Source organism: Egretta garzetta, unplaced genomic scaffold (genome assembly GCF_000687185.1).
Source record: "Egretta garzetta isolate BGI_Z169 unplaced genomic scaffold, ASM68718v1 scaffold181, whole genome shotgun sequence".
Lineage (NCBI taxonomy): Eukaryota > Metazoa > Chordata > Aves > Pelecaniformes > Ardeidae > Egretta > Egretta garzetta.
This window is the reverse complement of record NW_009258667.1, coordinates 289,660-312,141: the sequence shown is the minus strand read 5'-3', so window position 1 is coordinate 312,141 and position 22,482 is coordinate 289,660. Positions and strand designations below refer to the sequence as shown.

Sequence of the window (22,482 nt, the reverse complement as noted above, 5' to 3'; positions counted from 1 at the left end):
GAGGATCTGGCCCTATTATAAGAGGATTCACTATTTTAATTTTTTTCTTAATCCTAATAACCAACAGCAAATCCATGCCAGCTGAGTCTTTCTCCAAAGAATTAATGAGTTTCCTCTGAAAAATTGCTTCATAGGACTTAAATTATAAATAACAAATCTGGTATATCTCCGTTTGCTAGATATACATATATGTGTCTCATATTAGACAACATATAAATATATATCTAGATCCTGACTTTTTTTAACGTCGAGTTCCTTACAAATTTATACATGTAGCTTACTAAAAAGAGACAGCATTAAAATCCTCAGGAATATGCAGACTAAGACTTGAAAGCAAGCTTTGGATTGTATATTTTCTCATATTTGAAAAATTAACTCCTATGAGCATAACTCAAGTAGACCATAGTTCAGAGTGCTGCACAAGAAAAACAGCTTGCAAATCTCAAATGAAAAATGCATCAAGAATCTGTTCTTATTCCCTTTTCATTCAGTAAGATATTTATCATTGATTTAAACGGGAACCAAAGCAGGTTTTAAAACAAGTGACTTCTTCATTATTTCAGAACCCAATTTTTTTTAAATGGACACTGACTGAGGTTTCCCAGTTTTCAGATATCCTTTTTGTAACCCTTTGAATGGATTTAACGTTCAGAAAATTGCCAAGTTTAGCCAATAAAATCTCAAGGCTCCATCATCTTAAGTCACTTTGGAAAGAAGAAGCCATCTAATCTACCAGCAGAACACTGACTGTACACATCTCATTAATCCTATGGCTAAATAAAAACTGATCATTATCAGATATTTTTTGAAATGAAAGCATTTCATATGCTGGCCACACTGCTCAGTGTGGCTGTCCAGGCATCGTACTTTCTCAAGAAGGAAGATGTCAAGTCTTTGTGCTCCATTTCCATCAACACCCTTCACTCTTCAGTTGTGCTTTCAGTTCTATAAACACACTTGTGTGAGAGTGAGATGAGAAAAACATTTCATACTGGACTCAGCTGAATTGCACAGGTGTAGCTGAAAGCATACTGCTTCATGCCAAATTTCATATCAGGTGTGCCTAAGGGGTTATGACTAATAGAAGCTTCTCAGAAGTGCAACACTGAAAAGTCTTCATTGGAAAATTGGTTATAATTCCTCTAAACTAAGATAAGCCAAGTCAGACATTATATATCTCATCTATAATTATCCTGTACAATCTCTTGCTTTCTTTCCATTTTTTTTGCATTCCAGATAGTCAAACATGAACAAAACAGTAGTGATAGATGTGTCTTCTCAGAAGCTATTACTACTTCCAAGCTCACCAAAGTGCCCACAAAAAGGCACTTCTCAGATTTTTACCTCTGCAGGACAATGGGATTCATCCTGTTTGCAGACACAACAGATTGAACAATTGAAGGTGACACGCAAGGTGTAATATATGCCTGTAGGCAATCATAATTAAATATCACCAATAGTCCTGACAATATGCCTGTTGCAATTGCTTGGACTGCATGTGACCAGCTGGTTATTTTACCACTCCTGGTGGTATTCAACATGTAATATTTATCAAATAATATTCTTCATCCTTTGTTTGTGATTCTCTTGAAGGATAGTGTTTGCTAAGGAAAGTAGGGTGTTCTGAATCTTAAAGAACACAGGGAACGATTTAAAAATATTGGGTACCCAACTATGCTATTGCATATCTAGATACCATAGTTCTTTGTGCAGAGTAACTGCATCTCCAGACAGATGTATGATTGATCATTAAAATTAAAAATACATGTTACATGCTGAAACAAAGTGCCAGCACAGTGGACGTTTATCAATAGACGCAAGCAGTTCTACACACAGTGGCCTTTTGTGTAAATGTGGATCTGGATCATCTAATAAAGGATTCTGCAGGCTCTCCTCTATCCATCCTACTATGTATTTTCACAACACTTGTAACAATGATTTTTTTTCTCTCTCTTCCTCTCTCTCATGCAAACAAAATGTGATCATGTGTTCCCTTAGGAAACAAGGGTGAAAATAAATGCTAGGATTCAGTTTTTGTAAAGGAAAGTGAAAAGGGAGAGGAAGTACCCAGAAGAGTTTGGGAAGGAAACCATTGTAGAACAAAATAATGAAATTATAATAATAGTTTACATATAATCCAATAAAACACAAATATCTGAAACTCAAGTTGCATGCTAAATTAGTATTTCTATGTACTATTGCATCTCTTCTCCTTGCCTTTTCTGTCTCTGACCCTAAAGTCAACAGAGTAAGATCTTCAGGGAGGAAAAGCATGTTTCTATATATCCTTGTAGAATTCAGCACAATGTGGGCCTAATCCCTTTATGGCTTTTGAGAGTTAAAATAACACATAACTCCTAGCTGTCACAGTAGTAAAGTGAACTGAAGCCAAAGAAAAGCCAAGCATACCTACAGGGACCACTGTGAATAGGAATCGACAAGTTTCTTGGAGTTCTACCTGCTAATATGTGCCAAAAATTCATGTTCCTGCTTGCTTATAATTTGCTTAACACAAAATTACTTCCATTATTTTTTTTTCTCCATGAAGTTCTGAAATGCCACATCCCTTTCATGCACACACTAGCCTGCTTTTGTGATAACAAACTGTTATGGTAAAGAAATGAAAGGCCAGGAAGACTTTCTTCCAACTATAAACTTGTTGAAGGAAAGGTAGTGGAAGATTACTGAAATTCATTGTTAATTCTCTATAAACCCGTTACATTATTAAAACAACTATTTCAGCTACTTGCCTTTAGAATAGGTTAAAATATGTTTTACATTCCTTTTTCCCCTTGATCATGCCATTAGCTGTCTTTCACAATATTTTTTCAGAAAAAAATATGCATGTTTCCTTAAAAAAAATGTCAAGTTTTCTCCTTTAACAGATTGTGAAAGTAGTTCTTATCCTATTTCCTCATCCTCTTAGATTCCTAGCAAAACATTTTGGCAAATCAAGAGGTATAAATAAAGATTCAGATGTTTATTGAAGAGCACATAATTTAAATTCATCATATTTATTAATGTCTGGCTGAGCAGAATTGATTGTCAACATATAGCCTTTGGCCCTGAGTTTGTTATCTGATGTTTATCTCAGACTGGAAAACACACTGAATGAACCATTTATCCATTTTTGTACTCTCCTTTCTCTTTTTTTTTTTTTTTTAAATTTTCCAAATCACTATTTGAAGTAAATAAAAAACCAAACTTTATTTTGAAATGTATTAGCATGCCCAATAAGTTTAGCATGTGGGAACCTGAAATAATTAAAGAACAGTAATTAACAAATAGATTAATCAAATAAATCCCCATTATTTGCCCCATTCCCTCTCCAAATAATTGAATACAAAGAAATTCTCACATTGCAATATTGGGCTTTCAAAAATTTGGCTTTTCACCCCGTCAGAAACAGGCTGCAGAAGTACGAACCCTCTGCTAAACAAGCTCTGAATTCCTGAGAGGTTCAATGCTGGCAACATGCTGCACCAGCAAACCAGACAGACACGAGTGCCATGAAGGAACACAAGATGAGCAATGATCTTTCAGATCCCGGACCAGGGGCAATTCAAACTCTACAAGCTCCACTCCACATGCTTTCATGTTCTCACCATCGCTGAGTTTCCAGACTGTCCTTGATTACTTTACTCCCATCCATACTGTCAACAACCGATCTAGTATACTGTTTGCGGTATCTGGAAGAAACAGAGAAAAAACAATTTCAACTCTGAAGGCCAAATCATGGGACTGTCATTGACAGTAGCCTTGTAAGATGAGCGACCTATAGACCTGAGAAGAAATTGCAAACCCTCCTTAACTTTCTCAAGTACCTTCAAAGAGGGGAAAAAGAGTCCAACAAAGACTGTACAGCTATCCCTACAAGCTATCAGAAATAAAGCTTAAAACCACAAAGTGAATGGATTTTTATACTTTATTTTTATAACCGCAATTGTAATGAAACTTAGCAGGAATAACTAGCAGTCTTTTAAAATGCCCATGCAAATAAGGTGCAGCTATGTTTTTTAGCATTGAATAATATGTCCATAGATGGCAAACTCATACCTCCTGATGTACAGGTGATAGTATCCACAGCAAGACTTGATTTCCTTCTCATTTACATTTTGATATGTGTACTAAAGCGGACGGAGTACACATTCAGCAATGCCTCAGCCTATTTAAAACTCTATGTGCTGTTTCCACCTCTGATATGTTCAAAATACAAAGTCCTTCTCTCTTACAAAGCTTTCATAACAGCAACTATGTATGGCTTCTTTCTCATCCACTCCTAAAATTCCCCTTCATTACCTCCTGCAATCTCTCATTACATTATAGTTTTTATATGAATACTGTTACTAAAAGCTTCACTCTTCCAACATAGACTTTCTCCTTTTCTCCCCTGCTTTGTTTCTGGAAAACTTTTAAAAATTATTTTAGATAAAAACATTTAAAAGAAGATTCACCTCAAAATGAATGTATTGCCACTGGATGAAGTTGTTTTAAAACTAAATAAGCAGCCATTTTCTTCAATGGTTGAATCTCAACCAGCAAAATTAAATCACATTGTTCTCAGCTTCATATTCCCAAGGTAAATAGTGGCTGAAAAAGAAAATGCCTAGGGTGGCAACAAATATAATCAACTTCTAAAACATATTTTCAAAAAAGATTTCTTAAAGAATTCACTCAAAAGGCCTGCACACAGAGAACATCATGAGAACCTGCTTCCCTTGGTTAGCAAACTGGTCCCAAACTGAGCATCTGCACAGACGGAGGAGTCAACACTCGGATCTTTATCAATGAGATCACAGGAGTCACTTGTGTCTGATGCTTATGGTAAATATTCTATTTAGCAAGGATGCTACTGAACCCCCTTTTTAATGGATTTGAGTTATATGACAAATTATAGTAATCTCATGTACTGGTTTTGACTGTGATGGAGTTCATTTTCTTCATAGCGGCTTTTATGGTGCTATTTTTTGGATTTGTGACCAAACCAGTGTTGATAACACAGGGATGTCTTAGCTATTGCTGATCAGCAGTTACACAGCCTCAAGGCCTTCTCTGCTTCTCATGCTGCCCCACCAGTGGGGAGGCTGGGGGTGCAGAGGAGGCTGGGAGGGGGCACGGCTGGGACAACTGACCCCAACTGACCAAAGGGATATCCCACACCATATGACAACATGCTCAGTAATAAAAGCTGGGGGAAGAAGGAGGAAGGGGGTGGATGCTCAGAGTTAACGGCATTTGTCATTCCAAGTCACTGTTACGTGTGATGGAGCCCTGCTTTCCTGGAGATGGCTGAACACCTGCCTGCAGGTGGGAAGCAGTGAGTGAATTCCTTGTTTTGCTCTGCTGGCACATGTAGCTTTGTTTTACCTATTAAATTGTCTTTATGTCAACCCACAAGTTTTCTTACTTTTACCCTTCCAATTCTCTTCCCCATCCCACTGCGGGTCAGCAAGCGAGGGAGTGGTATCTGGGGCTGACCTGCCTGCTGGGGTTAATACACAACATCTCAAACTGACCAAATCACTCATTAGGATAGAAAAGCACACAGCCTTTCACAGCGAGTAGAATCAGGTTGGCTTTCTATTTTCAGTGCCTCACTAGGACATAGCAAACAGTTCTTTCAAATGCAGACCTGGTTACAGTTATTCATACTTTGGAGCCAGCCAGGACAATGGTATCTTAGACCATACACACAGGAGCACCAGTGCTTTAAGGCACATAGCTATGGCAGTGAGCTGTATCTGTCCTTTTTCCTCTAAGATGCTCCTTCTTAGTTTGCTTTTAGATGTTCTTGCATGAAAGTCTTGTGATTTTTTTCCTGTCAAACTCCAGCAAAGGGGTTAGGAGAATCATATTTATGCGCAATGAAGTAGAAAGCAATGGTTTGAAAGCAATCACCAGTTTACTGTGGCAGTATGTGCTCTATGTTTGCCTGCCAGGCATCTATTTTACATTTTGCACAAATATACAGGGCTGAGTGTTTTGTGTAAAGGCTTAACATGGCCCCTCCCTGCCCCCGCCCCCCCTCCAACTGGTTGCTTACAAAGTGTTTGGGAAAAGAATCTTAGAAAATAAAATACTGACCCAGTTGCAGACTAATGTTTCTAATATTTGAAACTATAGATTTCATCAAGGCCACACCAGCATAATGCTGATGCCCTCCTGAGCAATGTTCACTCAGATGTGAAGGTTTGTGCCTCTGCTGTCTTACTTCCTCCCTTCAAGACCACGTAAGTCCTTGTCTGGGATGGAAGACTCACGCAGTCAGTGAAGTTAAGGCAGCAATATGAAGAGTGCTAAGGAGGAGATAAAATGAGAAAAAAAATAAGCAAGAGAACAGATTTGGTGAGAAAAACGCCATTACTCTCCTGGCCTCTCTTTTCCCTGGTGTGTCTCTGTCGACTCTGCAGTTGCTGATCTCTGGGTCTCAGGTCCTTCCTGGCCTCGCTTTCCTGGCGGTCACCAACGCCACTCCATAACAGGCAGAAAATGAACACTACCCTCCCCAAGTACGTGGGCATATGCTTGTTTGCTCCTTGAAGAGTCACTCTCCTGCCTGGTACAGCATGGGCTGTGTAAGTGATGTATATGGCTTGTGACCTCTCTCACGTTGCGTAAGGCAGAGGACTCTCTCCACACAGTTTCACTGGAATTCAGATTATGCTCTTACTATATCATAGAGAGGTTTATTTCTTCTCACATTCATTTTAGCATTTACAAAAACTTCCCAAGGTAAGAAGCAGGCTTCAGCTCATTTACAACTCAGAACTTCATCAAACTTTGAAACTTAGTAGAACAAGAGTTTTTTATTGACTTTGCTAGAAAGAAAGGAGTTTCCTCTTCTGCCTTGCTAAATCACTTTTGTAAAATATTAAAAGTGGGCTCCTATTTCTATTTTGTATGCATGCCTGTAAAAACAACCTCCAAAACTATGAGATTATTTTGCTAGGTTTCAATGTAAATAAAATAAATGGAACAACTCTAAAAGCCTCATTCAAGCTAACGTTTCTTGACTTCTAAGGCATTTTAAGTTCCCTCTGAATTCAGAGATGCAGAGTATGGCCTAACAGAGGGTCCAACACTACAGATGCAATGGTGATATGAAAGCATAAGGAATCATTCATGATTTTTTTTTGACTCTGAGAGTTACACTTACAAATTTTGGCATTGCAGGGACTTTTACTGTGTTTTACAATGAACATTTAAAATTTTAAACATTTACAAATGGTTCTCAGCAGGTAACAGAAAGTATTTTAAAATGGCATTGTAACTTGAATTTTCTCAATGTCTCTTTGCCTATGTACCACGTTTAAGGATCTGACACTTGTGGCCAAAAAAATTGTGATTGTTTAAACTTCTACTGTTACACCTCTCTGTAGATATCTAAGTACTACAACCTTCATAGCTTTAATAAATGAGAGATGGATATGCTATTACTTGATATGTTCAGAACAAGACGTTGGGGATCAGATCCCTTTTTCTCCCATTGCCCCTTCCTTGAATTCCACTGATATTAACTTACAACTTGTGCTTTCTAAATGCTAGCAAAATGACTATTTAGTCTGTCTAAAAATAAAAATTATTTTCCAAAAATAAACTGTGGAATAGGAAAAGATCCATAACATCTCTGTGCAACAAAAATAATCAGTATGATCTGTCTTCTTTTGTTGAATTAAAAGATTCACACATATGCTCCTGTAAACCACAGGCATATTGAGCAATAGGTTTTTGGAGTGCAGATGGCTTCAATGGTTCTAATATGACAAAAAGCAGTAGAATTTCACTATCCCCTCTCTATTTCATAGTACCAAAGGATGAATACTATATAATAATGCCAAGTATTTTTATTATAAGCCTCAATTTAAAAAATATGTAATTTGTTGGATGAAATCTGTCATAGCTGCTTCCTTTCCTGCAGCTCTAAAGAAAAGTTTAATCAATTCTATTTAGCCATTTTTAATATCCAAGAGAGACAAAAATGAATCTGTGACAGCTGTCGCTACTACTACAGGCTCTACTTTTTTGGTTTCCATTTTTCACATCATTCTTCTAAAAAATAGGATATAAGGAGCATAAGGTTGTATTAACTTTTCTGACTTACAACTTTTATACATTTATTTTTAACATTTCTAATGTTGCTAATTAAGACAGGTTGTTTGTGTATGCTTAAACAAATTATTCAGATATTATTGTGCTTGCTAAATCAAACATGTCTTGACAAGTTAAAAAAGCTGTTTAAGAAGTAGAAGTTCCTAAATGCTTGAAAATCATGGGCCTTCAATACAGAGAACATAAGTTTTTCAGTATTTTTTTAATATAAGTTATGATGAGAACTAAATAGTAAACAATCAAATTAATGTCTTTCACACACAAACAGGCACTAGACATGATGTATTTAATTCTAGTAATTGAAACTGTATTTCCATGAATTCACATTCAGATCCATCTCTCATTGCTTGCTAGGTTTGTAGTTGCTTTGCAAAGTTTGCTTATATTAGTAGCAGCAAAAATATTTGTTTAGGGCAATGGTTATGGGAATTCTGCTTTGATTTCAGGGTTGTCTGTAGATGAATCTTTTTTAAGAATAACTGAACTCACATATATTTCTATAAATCGGAGTATGCAGAAGCGATGTCTATATTGATAAACTAAGCAATGCTAAGGTCCAAGCACAGGCACTGGTCACTGATTTTGTTAAATGGTTAACATGGTTTCTGAAGAAAAAATAAAAAAAGGCCAGGCAGGACTCAAGGGCAGTACAAGCTAGACACTATTCCCAATAGGCTGTTTAGATGAGAACTTTGTATTTTGGAGGTAAGAGAATTTAGCCACCTGAATGTAAGGCATGTTGTGTAGGTTAGTATCAGGTCTAGATAATAGTCAGGGACATGTTTTATTTATTAATCAGACAGTTTTGTTGCTGATGATCAAAATATTAACCCAAACTTCTAATAAAAAATTTTACAGAGGACATTTTATTCTGGCATTTTATTCTTCACTACCTCTTTTTGAAGCCTCAGCTACAGCAAATTAATTTAGCTTCTCAACAGTGTCCATATACATCATCTAAACCTTAAGTCATAACAACTTTCCTGTAGCCTTACTGTTCCAAATACAGCAAAGGCTTTTCATTTTTAATTTGGTCTTCAACTCCTTATTCCTCCTCTAATCCATTCTACTTTACCTTACTTATTGCAACAATATCCTCCTCCCATTAACTACACAAGTTCATGTTCAACTAATTATCCAGCTTGACCACCAGCTCCTTTCAGAGTTACTGAACTACCAAATCATGCCATACATTCACTAGCCTTATAACTCTGGTCTGTATTCTTTGTTTCTGGAAGGAAGAATGATTTTTATTTTTTCTTAAAGAAGGGGTCACCTGTGAGAAAGGTTGGAAGCATCTCTTTGTAACACTTTTGGCAGCTTGTGAGCTTCCCAGTTTTTAAAGTCTTTTTTATATTTTTCATTTTGATCAGGTATTCCCAAAGATAATACCATTACATTGCTGTCATTTGGGTTGCCCAGAGAGGTAGTGGAGGCCCCATCCCTGGAAACATTCAAGGCCAGGTTGGACGGGGCTCTGAGCAACCTGATGGAGTTAGCGGTGTCCCTGCTCACTGCAGGGGGGTTAGACTGGGTGATCTCTAGGGGTCCCTTCCAACCCAAAACATTCTATAATTCTATGATATATATATAATGAGTTCAGGTTTGACTTTTGCGCTCCCAGAAATGCTACGCTAGAACTCAAAGGCAGAATCTTGTCAGTCTGTATTGTGCCATGTAAATCTAGTAACTGAGACAAAAATAATTGAGACTCCAATCCTCCAAAGGTATGTCTCCTTGTCACACTCCGTTTCCATGAAGACATTCAGACAAACTGCCACCATTACTTCATGGCAAGCTAATTGCTTACAAATAGCTCATACCTCTCCACGCTCCCTGAGCCTGGGAGTTCCACGGGACTGAATGAAAATGCTTGCAAATAGTACAATCTAACAATTCAATTAATGTTCTGCAAGGGTTTTGTAGCTTATAATTTTTTCCCTGTGGACGTCACATTTTAAAACAGTGTGCTTAAATCTGTTATGTCTTTTTTACCACCAGGGGACTTGAATCTTTCACTGTGGTAATGAAAAGGCAAGAGAAATTCAGTGCTAGCACCAGTGTCACCTGTCATCTAGGTGGCCTTACTAACCAGTAAAATATAAATGTGGATACAAGTTTGGGACACTTGACCCCGGAATTCACATACATTAAGGTGCATAGCAGCCACACTGCTACCACGAAGATACTCTGAGTTCATTCTCTAGTCACTAAATTCCTGGGGGAGGAAGGACTTTATTATTATAATTCTTGTTTCAGCATGATATCCATACACATCGGAAATTACTTCCAACTTGACAGAAAGGGTTAATTTCTCTCTTCATGTATCTCTACACATATATAAAATATTTTGAGATGGTTCCCTCTGAGTCTTCTGGCCATTTGCAAAAAATTATTTTTGTCTTGGTCTTAGAGGGGGTTTGGGTTGGGCTTTTCTGCCTCTTATAATATTTTTGACCACCTGTTGGAGTAATCTTGAGTGCTTTGATTTCCAGGAGACATGTATTATCTTTTTTATTCCTCATATGTATGGTGTGCATTACCACCTTGTCCTCTATGCAGTAAATAACCAAGTGTACCTTGCCATCCAGTGTTGCTAAACCACTGTCGCATTTACCATTGAACGTTGTTAACTCACTGGTTTATAGCAATAAACTACATTTTTTGCCTCTCTCTCTCACTCCATCCACGACAAATTGGTGTAGTTGGCAGGATGGCAAGTAGTATCACCAATTATTTGCGGAGGCATGGAGTGAATCCCAGTTCCAACTTCTCAGAAAAATGGGCTTGTGACAATTGGCATAACTGGGAAGCCACTGAAGAGCTGCAGATTAGCAATGGGTTAGCCCTCAGCATTCCCAGAGAAGAGATTCAAGGTCAGCCTACTGGCATTATCTTAAGCCTGACTGAAGCATTCCAGAAATGAGATAAGGGTGAAAGGAAGGAGCAGTATTTCAACTCCTCTGGCATCAGTCCCCAGAAAGGGGGAGAACCCCTTCCTCCCCCTTAGGGAGGAATTGCAGGACATGAAGTGAAAAAACGAATAGTGTCTGGAGGGCAATTGGGTCTGCCTGTCCGGGAAGCGGACGCTTATCAGTGGGTAAGTGATGGTGGCCCTATACGTTTTAATTCCAGTTGCTCCTTAAGGACAATGGTAAAGTTTTTAATAGATATAGGAGTACAAATTTCACTATTAGCAGAACAAGGTGCTAAGAAGCTGGGCATGTGATTGGATGGCAAAGAATTAAGATGACCGGTGTGAACGTAGCTCCCAGGTGAGTTACTGACAGCAGTGGTGCAAAACAGAATGGATTTTTGCTTCTTTTTAATGGGGTAACCTGTTCAGACTCTCCCCGCCAAAACAAGTCTCTGTTTTTTCTTACAGCACCCTGCAGAATGGTGAACAGAAATGCTGTGTTCATGTTACCATTCCAAACCCTAACAATGCTGCTTACACCCATTGCGGTCTTCTGTATTAGCATTGGGAACTAACCAATGGCTCTTATCTGATATACTACCTCCGTGGGAAAAAAAAATAATAAGAGGGATCACCAATTGATTGTGGATGCACTTGGTGTGGCCCAAAATAATGTTTCTCTAGCTCTTAGTTGTATCCAAGCTCAACTGTGGATGCAATCTATGGCAGCAGCAATTAGAAGGTGAAGAGGGCACCCTACCCATTGAAATTCGAAAGCTAATTTGGGATAATTCAAGTAAATTTGAGAAATAATTCCTGTCCTGGTGGTATTGAGTCAATTTCACTTATGACCCCATCAACAATAAGGCCACAACTTGTGTCTTAACCATACACAATGCTTTGGTATATGCTCAATCATTGCGTTAGGATTAAATTAATCAGTATGGAACTATATGCCCTCCATTAGATCATAGAACGAAATGGAAACATGGCAAACTGCTAATGTTAATGCATGCATTGCACGGGAACAAGAAGAATTTATTTGTGAGAGCACCATTGTCAAAGCCAAAGACATGTCTTGATGCTGAAAAAAACATTTGTCATTTTGAAATACATCCTGATGAAACCCCTGAAACTGTACTTGTATACATTGGAAAAGGATGCGTTTGTATGAGAACCCTTTGCGATTCCGTATTTGTAGGTAACATTACTGTTGCAATCACTCAAATATTTGTGTTTGTAACTTTAGTAAAGTTGTGGGATGCAACTTTAATTACTTAGCTTCTGTTACATCTTATCAGTTGTTACAATCTAATTATACATTGAGTCAAGATTTATTGCCTACTCCCATCAGAATGAATTTTACCTTGGTGAAGAAACTACTACAACACAATGATCTGCGTCAACTTCTAGAACGCATCCAAAACAATGGACACAAGACTCTAATCACTGTTCAACATGATACAGAAGAGATACACCATGTCTTGGAAAGAGCGAAGAAGGATGGAGAACACCACTGATGGGAAATTCGTCTTGGATGGTCACCAACAGCCACAGGACTGTTTAATCTTATGCTTCACACAATTGTGATTTTGCTAACTCTAACTTTAATATGTCTATTGCTTATAAGTATATTGTATATAAAGGTTTGGTACAAGATAAAACAAATAACCCAACTTCAGCAACCCCAAACATACAAATTAACGCATAACAAATAGCACTGCTTCACTGCCTACTTACCGTGGATCTATAAGCACATGAACTATCAATATACTATTTATGGCACAGAGGCAAAAGGCAACGGTACCACCACTCTGTGAAGGTAAGATGAATTGACTATTGTCATGGGGTGGCGTATGGCAGTGTGCTCCCCCCCACACCTGACCTTTTCCTGTGACCCTGCTCAAGCAATAACCACCTGTGGTGGTCGTGATAGATGTGTCTGGTCATGATGGATGCATCTCACTCACAGTGGAGTTGGGGGAGACAGATAACAACACAATAGCCAAGGGCTATTGTGCAATGCACCCACCTAACCACAGTGCTGGTCAATGTCTGGCTTAAGCCAAATCTGGAAGAAACTTAACATCTGTATGCAAATATGACTTCGAGCCCATCATCTTAAGCAGGGACACCTCTCAAGGTTACTCCTTGAGGCTGAGAGATTCCTTGCTGCAACAGATCTCAGTAAGTGGCTAATAGTATGCTAAAGTTTGAAATCTTAGCTAAGTGATATAGAGGATTGATTGTGCATATATAGTCCTTTAGACATAAACAGTTGACCAAGTCTGGGACTAGGATTGGATCCAGCTGTACCTAGACTCATCTCTGAGGAAGGAGTTCAGAAAGCCAGGAGTCCTTTCTGAACCTCATGACCCAATGAGAGGATCTCCCTGACAGTTTTGGCTGACCCTGTCCTCTATGCAGTAAATAACCAAGTGCACCTTGCAATCGAACCTTGTTAAACGACTGTCACATTTACCATTGAGCCTTAACTCACTCATTGAGAGTTAACTCACTGGTTTATAGCAATAAACTACATTTTTGCCTCTCTCACTCCATCCAGGACACACCTTATGTGCTTGTAGTCAGTAACTAGGAAGTAAATACAACTTCTTAAGTAAATTTTCACCCCCCCAGGAAACTAATTGATACAATCATTTCTCTAAAACCTCTGCAAAATTTTCTTATGGACACAAATTAGTCCAGGAAAAGAATTCAAACATAAGATTTTCTGTCAGATAATTTGTCCTGGTTTTATCTTATCAAGCAGTATAAATTTGATGCTAAAATGCAGCACATTAAATAAGAGGAATGGGGGAAATTCTGCCCCCTTTGCAAACTGAGAATCCATTTGGCAATTCACTCACTTTTCCAATAATAGTAAAATTATTTATTACAATGTTTTGTTGATTAGTGTTTATTACAGAATCCCCTTTGAACATTTTTGTAAACTTCTTGTAACTTCTTGAGTTTTTATGAGCAAAATTGTGTTATTCTCTGCCATGTGTACAACTACCATTTCGCAATTTTTCTGAATACCATAGAAAAATACTTCTAAATACAAGACAAGGATGATTATGTAACACCAGTTCTGTCCATTCGTTTTCCAAATACAATTCTTTCCATTTTTAGCATTCCACAATTTTTCTGCTTATTTCAATCACAGATTTCAGAACTAACACTATGCTTTATTTTTGTTTAAAAAGTCGCACAGAATTTGCTCATGCTCTAAAATCATACCAACACTTCATGTTTAGCTTGATCTTATGGAACGTAGAATATTTTTACTAGTCCAAAACTAGTATTGCTGCATTTTTTTGAAGAGTTGAACTAAGGCATAAAATGTCTTAAAGTCCTCTGCAACCACATCTCACAGAATGGAGAGAGGAAGGAATCAGAAGAAAAATTATTTGGTGTTCCAATGGTTTGCAAATCCTGCTTGGTCCAGAATAATGGAAGTTACTATGTTCTGATCCCAGGTTTACTAAGGTCAATGGGAGTCTTTCCAGACACTTTAGTGGGCTTCATAGGCTATGCCCAGGCTCGGGTCCTCTGTTTGCAACTTTGCATATAACAAGCTTCAGAGCTTGAATAAAGGAAACAGGACCATTTCATTCACATGAAACTTAATTGTTTTAACTACAGTTTTTACACTGAAAACATGAAAGAGTGCTTGCAGGATTGGTGGCTGTAGCCTGTTCCCTTCCTCTGTCTGTATTTGCTGAGGGAAATACTAAATGGCTGAGATGGTCCAAGGAAACTTAAATACGTGAACTGCTTTTGAGCCACAAACGGTCTTTAAAGAAAGAATGTGCATACTCCCTAACTATATGCAGTGCTTTTTAAAAAAAAAAACCACTTATTTAATTGGCACTTGAGCAGGGTTCCCTAGATCTCTAGACTTATGGGAGAAAGAAGGAAAAATGTGCCTGTTTGTCTGTCCCAATACCTTGGTGCTGTGCTAAACCATTCAAAGGCAACATTATTTTCAACGTGAATGCAATATAGTATTCATCTAAAAGGGAAAATGTTCACATAAATAACTGACATGAAAAGTAACATGACCTACAGATAAGAACTGAAATATGGGGATAATAAATCTTTCTTTTTATGTTAACAACTGAACAAAATTAGCACTAGTCCAGCACTAAGAAGAGGCTATAAACATGCAAATACTAGAAATAAAACATGTGGATTTATTTCTCAATGTGAAAAATTTAGTAAGTGCAGGTATTGAACACAAAATGTATTATCAAGATCGCCCTGAGTGACACGCACATACAGTTCAGCATGTCAAAATCTGATTAATTTTATTTTTGCGTTCAGGATTGAGGAAATTCAGTGGAACTTTTTAAATTCAGCAATTTGGAATATTCAACGTTACTATTTCAATGTAACTTTATTTTAGTTACCCTGGCAATAGCTAACCATGACTTTTGAATAGTATGTCTTGTAAACTTAGGAGATATATCAAAACCCCACACTATTCTTATTGAAGTTAATAGGATGTTAATAAATTCTTTTTTTAATGAGAAATCTTTTAAGTGATTGCATTGCCATCTGCTGAACATAATGCAGCTGTTAACTAAGATAAATAGACAAATATATAAATAAAATCTACTGCTTGCAAATTATACATAATACGTATCCTACATGACATGTAAGATCAACAATATACAATCTATTTTTCCCAGCATTCTTTTCAAATCCCATCATTTGAAACAGTCCCAGTGTACAAGTTCCACTTTGGTTAACTTGTCATGGCATTCTCTTCCAATTCCATCAGGGTAAGAAGATTGTTAGTGATCGGACAATTAGACTTGAATATTACAATTTATTTTGAGCAGGTGATTCCCTACAGAATGCAATAAAAATGAAATCAGTGATAGTGGATCAAAACTAATTTATCTTTAACTCTGGATAACAGAAGATGCTTTCAAATAAGGGGTCAGAACCACAGAATGACAGATGTGGGGTTTTTTTTGTTCCTACATTAGCTTTCATCTTGACCATAATGGTTCAAAACTGACACAAATGTTGCTATTCATTATGCCTATCCTGTACAGCCAATCAGTGATATCTCTAGGAGGTTTATTCAAGCTGCAGATAACATCAGCATACATCAAAGCTGCAAGCGCATCAAGATGGCTTTGTGCCAGGCCAGCTTCAGTCTGGTAGGGATCTTTAGCTCCAGCAATGTGTTAGATTCAAGAGCAGCTCTGTTCCAGAAACAATTTTGCCTCTTTTGCGTAGCATCGCAACTGGCATAATAAGCTGTGTGAGACTGGAGCTAATGCCATGCAAAATACTGTGTTCCTGGAAATTGGAACTGGGGAAAAAGCTGTACAGAGCCACAGCTGGGTAGCTCTGCATATGATCAGCTTGGGTCCAACAAGCCTTATTAGCTTCAGTTCAGTACTACTGATAACACATTATCTCTTTCAGAAACATTTGGATGTCTCTGCTCTACACACGACAGAAGTCTGTTTACTGGAAAGGCTGATTTATCCCAAAGAAGTGCCACATGAATGCATGGAACCAGCCTGGGAGCTAACAAGCCAACTTTGAACATGGAAGGCTTTGTAAGCGCAGGGTAGGGACAGACTACTGCTGCAATAATTAGCTCAAAGCCAGTGCTGGACCAAACCTGGTCAAGCCCAGCTTGTCATGAACTGACTCAGTGCAAAGGTACTCGGATGTCTCTGCATACTCCTAATGCATCCTGTAATACCTCCCTTATCCATGTATTTCCACTGTCTTGGGACAACCGATGGCACTTACATTAAATACAGGACATTTTTTTCTTATTATTGGCTATGTTGGCATTTAATATGTTGCACAAAGTATTTAACATTTCCCTGCAATTATGACATTCGTAATGTCTTCTTATGTAAAAACTCTAGTTTTGTAATTATTTTAATAACAAAAGGTACTAGTTATTTCCTCATAATCATAGCTATTTTTCTGGCAAATTATATATCTGCAGTCACTGCATCCTCATAAAATAATAGTAGATTCTATTTCAGTCTAAAAGCAAATTTAAGTTTTGTGTATTTGTTTTGCATAGATATCAATGATTTTAGATATTACACCAAGACTGGACAAACCCATGTGAGATAAATTCGATGTACACTTAGAAGCGGACATTAAAACATTTTTTCATGTTACATGTTATGGCACCTGCTCTCGTATCGAAAATGCAGTAGCCAGACGACACAAAATATGAAACTGATACAAACTCACTCTGTTGTTTTGAATTAGTTAAAAAATACAGAGCTAAGTTCCCTTTGGCAGACTCTGTGCTGAATCATGCAAACAGTTTTCATGAAGCATAATACTGGTGTAAACACATGCCATGTCATATGTCACAAACATATGTCAGTTTACTCACAGGTAAACTTTTTGGATAAACCTCTATTCCCAGTTGTGCATGAAAATGTAAAGAGAGAACACAGTGAAGAAATAATGCATTTTGTATCTTAATCTACATCTATACTTGGCAGGCTTTTCTGGTTTTGTTATTACCAGTTATTGTAGCCACAAGGTACTCATACATGTGAATACTGGCCATGGAGGGTCAGACTGAAGATCCACCTCCCCACAATGTACTCTCTCCATCAAACACCCCAGAACATCTTTAGAAATTCTGCCTGTACCTTTTCTCCCACCTTTTTATTTATACCCTTACTTTCTCAAGCCCTGTCAAGTCGCAGAATTCCTCACTAAGTTCCTCTGAGCACTGTGGCTAGCCACCACTGGACGGCCAGTCTGCATGGACAGGGACATAGCAAGGAGAAGGAAGCTGAAAAAGGAGGAAGGATCCTGGCTGCTGCAGGGTCTACTTCAATTCTCATCATGTCAAGCCTGCAAGGATAGCACCTCTGGGTGGCATGAACTCATTCCTTAGACAGCTTTGTGGAGCAGCAGATGTTGTTGGGGGTTCTCTGCTCTGTGTCCCCCTCTTGAGCCTGGTATTTTCTTTTCAATGCCCGGGGAAAAAAACAACAGCATAAGCTTCTCCCTAAGACTCTCCCATCCTCCAACTGTTTTCAGCTCAGTGGATTTCCTGAACCTGCTGTTGTTAAGGCTTTGTTCCCTTCCCCCAGCTTCCTAAATTAAATGCATTGCTGAGATCTTTACTGAAAAGAAAAGTATGTTGCTAAACTTTGTTCTGATGAAAAATTTACACTAATTTTCTGCATTAATACTTCTATGATCACAACACAGCAGACCTGCCTCTCAGGAAACACATTCAAATTATTTTTGTTTCAGTGCGGCTGGGAGCGGAGCACACAGTAAAGTGGGTTGGCACCAACAGCAAGAGACAGCTATCTTACAAAGCCAGATAAAGACTTGAGCACATAGTGGGTGGGTTTGGTTCAGCCAGGAAGATGGGAGAAAGTCCTGGAGAAGAAGGCTGGGCTGTGCATTCATTAGCCCAGCACAAGTCCTGTGATGGAGCGGATACAACACTCCCTGCTCTACTAAGGGAAGCGCTCAATTGATGTTTTCATGCTCCTGAGCCCGGTGCCTAGAACCTGCCAGCAATGATGTACTTGTTCACCTGCCTGTTGTACCACTGAGCCAAGAGAATGGCAAAAGAGCGTAGTAAGAATAAAAGGTCATATACATACAGGATTGCGTTGTTCGGTATTAGAATTAAAAATAAAAAGGCCTTTTGAAAAGAAGGAGAGGAGGACTATAATTTAAAAGCAAAATGGAGGCATATTTACCAACCTGCACATTACTACACAGCATCAGTCCTCTTGTGTGCAAAAAGTGTAGTGGACATAGTAGTCCCCATATCTTGTGAAACATGGCAACAGCCAGGCACCTGGGGTATTTGTGTCCCAGCCTCCAAATGCTTTCAGCTCAGGGATTTTCAGAGCCATGGTTTGTGCATCTCCAACCTGCAAGGGATTTCCTTCCCATGAACCTGCCTGATATCCCCTTTAGTTCACAGCAGTAGATTATATTCTTAGGCTGGGTGCCACTTGCTCTGGAAAATCTGTGCTTCTGCTTATGCAGCTTCTTCTCCTGCCCTCCAAGCCCTTTTCCAAGGGAAGCAAACAGTACTGACAAACCTGTTCACACACCAGTGCAGCAATACTGGCAAAAGCATACAGCACACACTCAGTGTGCTCCTATGGTAAGTACCTTCTACTGAAAAGGAAGTAACTTCATCATGTTTTCTTTCTAACATTGCATTAGGGGTGCATTCTCTTTCTCCACAATCTTGCAAGCAAGCAGATGGCTGGACCCCTCACCATTACACCCCGAGCTGCCAGTTGCAGCTCTACAGACATTTTTGACATGCAAACTCACTCCCTAACTGAGCTACTTCAGCCCAAGACCTGCCCGTCCTATTCCAGAAACCCATCTCCCTGCTCATCCTTCTGAAGGACCTTCCAGTCTGGGGAGGGAAGAAATGCCTGAACGCCCCGTGGCCTTGCACCGCCCCCAGTCCCTGGGGAAGGGGGGCTGGAGACGGCTCTAAGCCTGCTTTTTGTCCTAACAAACATTTCCCCCTGCCTATGAGGAAACCTGCCACTGCCCAGCGCTGGGGGAGGGTGGGATTTCCTCCCCATTGTCTGCCGGGCTGCCGCTGCGTGACAGCTCTGGCATTGGCCATTCACTGTTGGCCGTTCACCGTTGGCCGTACAGCGCTGGCCGTTCGGCATTGGCCATTTGGCGCTCCCAGCTCGTGTTCTCTCTGAAAGTTACTGGCCAAAAGACATCTGCTAAAGGGCTTGTATTAGGTATCAAACTAAATGCAGATCAGTGCAAGAATGGGGGCTAACCAAGACTGGTTAGCAGGGCTTCAAACCCATATGCTAATGAGCATTAAAAAGTCTTTCCAATACAGATAAAAACAAGTTTTAGAATGACCAAAAAATGCATCCGTTTTATCCTCAATGTGCATCCTGAAGACTATATAATGCAAACAGTTACTCAGGGGACCTAATAAGGATATCAAAATACTTTAAAACAAGGCCCATTAACACCCATACATCAGCTGTACACTTGTCTTTCTACACTTGACTGAATTCACTGCCCACCAGCTCAGACAAGGCAACGTGGCTAGGGTTGCAGACACTCCCTAAGTGTTTGCTTTAGGATACCTTGTTCTTTCCAAAATCAAATATTTGTATCCTGAAACAAATATTTGGAGATGGTCCAGACTAGCCTTTACAAATATGTTAAGTACAGCAAATTGTTGGCAAGCAGTAGACTCCAGGTAAAAACCTGTAAGGTAGGCAAACCATAAGGCTTCAACCCTGCATATGCTTCTGCATTGGTGAAACTGTGGCCTAAATATTTATTTGACAGCTCTCTGTGGGTTCTGAAGAGATAAAGGGCTAAAACCTTTTTATACTGAAGACAGCTGAACTTCTGCCTTAAGTAAATATTTACATAGGTAAGGAGAAAGCACTGTGGCAGAGTAATAAATCTTCTGGTACCTGGCTGTTCTGGCTGAAGAGTTAAAGCTGGTTAGGTATGCTGCTAGCTACGCTGCTCCTCTGTTCGCTTCTGGATGCAAAAATTGGTGTGCCTTAACCACACCAGCTTGAGCAGAACTGTTAGCCTGACTGGTAGAAACAGTAGAAATTATTAGGACCCAAACATTTTTTTTTTCTTATATAAATATAGCTCAGATGCAATTTGTATAGGGAAGGTTTCAAAGAAACCTAAGACAGCCAAGCCAGCAATATCCCATGGAAACCTGGCATATATTTCTATCAAATTCCTTCTGAAAATTATGTGCCTTAACGAAATCAGAGCCAAACATCACAACTAAATGCTTAACGTAAGCTAGCCTTTTTGTAATTATACTGATGGTAAATCCCTTCTTACTTAAAGAACTTCCTGTAAATTTCATTTGCTATTTATTAATACAAGCAATATAATGTAGTTAATAAATTATAGTACCACTGTTTGGTCTTTGCGCAACCCTTCCAGCATCCTTTGAAAGCTGAGTACCAGCACTTTCTTTCCTATCTATTTACTTTAGATAATGTAAAATGTTCTTTCACATTTAAATGCATAATAGAAGTAAAACTGTTATTTGCATTTTATTTTTTTAAAAGAGGATGTAAAGTCCCGATACAGCAGTCTCAAACAAAATGTGGGTGTAGACACTGCTAGAAATCTTATTTACTAAACACACTGGAGAAACCTGTAACGGTTCAGTCTGCAAACTCTATTAAATCTTTGACTGACCAGGCACAATGGATGCATCTTTTTCATCACTAGCAGCCCAAAACTTTTTTAGTAATACTGATGACTGCTCGCATAAATAAAATTATTTGCATGCATAAATGTTTATATAACTAAGCTTACAGTGTATTTTAATAAAGTATGTCATATTTCTGGTCAAGGCTAATTAATTGTGACGCATGTTACTTTTACGTTAAATAATTCCTGAAGTATTTCAGAAACTTTAGAGTGCATTTCCTTAGACATTTATTATTAATAATATTTATCTCACAGTCCATATAAAAACAAGACAAAATGTACACGCTTTCTTGCTACTTACATATGTATATGCGCTTATAAATATATATATTTCAGATTGCTATATATCTCCCAGTCCTGCAGTGAAAGTGTGGATCTACAGCTCACTACATATAGCCCACTCTGAGTCAGACCACTGATTCTGTATGGTTTAGTTTCTGTTGCTCAATGTGAGTATCCACTTTCGAAAACGTCCAGAATTTCTTCAAGTTGGACTTCACGATAGAAGGAATTTCCCTGTATCAGGGCCAGAGAAGTGGCAGATTTGTCCTCTGCAATAAATAGTGTCCAGACCTAAGAGTATAATAAAATACATATATAATAAATAGTTAAAGATCCGTTTCAAATGTATTATTAAAAAAAAAAAAAGAAACAAACAGCAACTCCAGCAGACACCACTAGAGTTCTCCTTCTCCCAAATATCCCTAGCACCATCCTAAACCCTGTTTACCCCAGAAACCTGAACTGTGGACAGACAGAAGAGGAGAGAGAGAGAGAAAATTCAGACACAATAAAACTCTGAGAGGAAAAATATGTGGAAGGAGGAGGCAGCAGCGGCCTGGGGAAGGGATTGAAAAGTTTCCCCTGGCTTAACTTCTCCCCCCCTGCAGCAGCAGAAGCAGCGGCAGCAGCACAAGGTGAGAGAGACTTTTAAGTCTGGGGAGGAGGGGTGTGTGTGCGGGAGTGGGGGTGAATTTACAGCCCTGTGGATATTTCTGTGTCTGCCTCCCTGGCTTTGGGGTGCGGGAGACGCCGTGTCTCATGCTGGGTGGATTTTTTTTAATATGATGGAGGATTATAAACATGGCGCCTTAAAAAAACTACAAAATCATGTACACACTGTTCCAAGGAGATGGGGGAGAGGGGACAGGGGAAGGGCTGGGCACCAGGGGAGGGGGCAATCCTGCCCCGCGGGGTGCCATATGGGGAAGGGGGAG

The 22,482-nt window shown here is 38.9% G+C and overlaps 2 protein-coding genes across 5 annotated transcripts in view; one reads left to right on the top strand and one right to left on the bottom strand.

Annotated features, from left to right (window-relative positions):
* VIPR2 (vasoactive intestinal peptide receptor 2) overlaps positions 1 to 22,482 on the bottom strand; it is a 227,810-nt gene that overhangs the window by 187,996 nt on the left and 17,332 nt on the right. Inside the window, exon 3 of the mRNA XM_009648605.2 lies at positions 3,606 to 3,689. Coding sequence (XP_009646900.2) covers positions 3,606 to 3,689 — 84 coding nt within the window. The remainder of the gene's footprint in view (positions 1 to 3,605; positions 3,690 to 22,482) is intronic.
* Positions 21,975 to 22,482, top strand: part of ZMYND11 (zinc finger MYND-type containing 11) — a 107,750-nt gene continuing 107,242 nt past the window's right edge. For all 4 annotated transcript variants that reach the window (XM_035888409.1, XM_009648603.2, XM_035888407.1 and 1 more), the window contains exon 1: positions 21,975 to 22,182. The gene's annotated coding sequence lies outside the window, so the exon portion shown is untranslated. The remainder of the gene's footprint in view (positions 22,183 to 22,482) is intronic.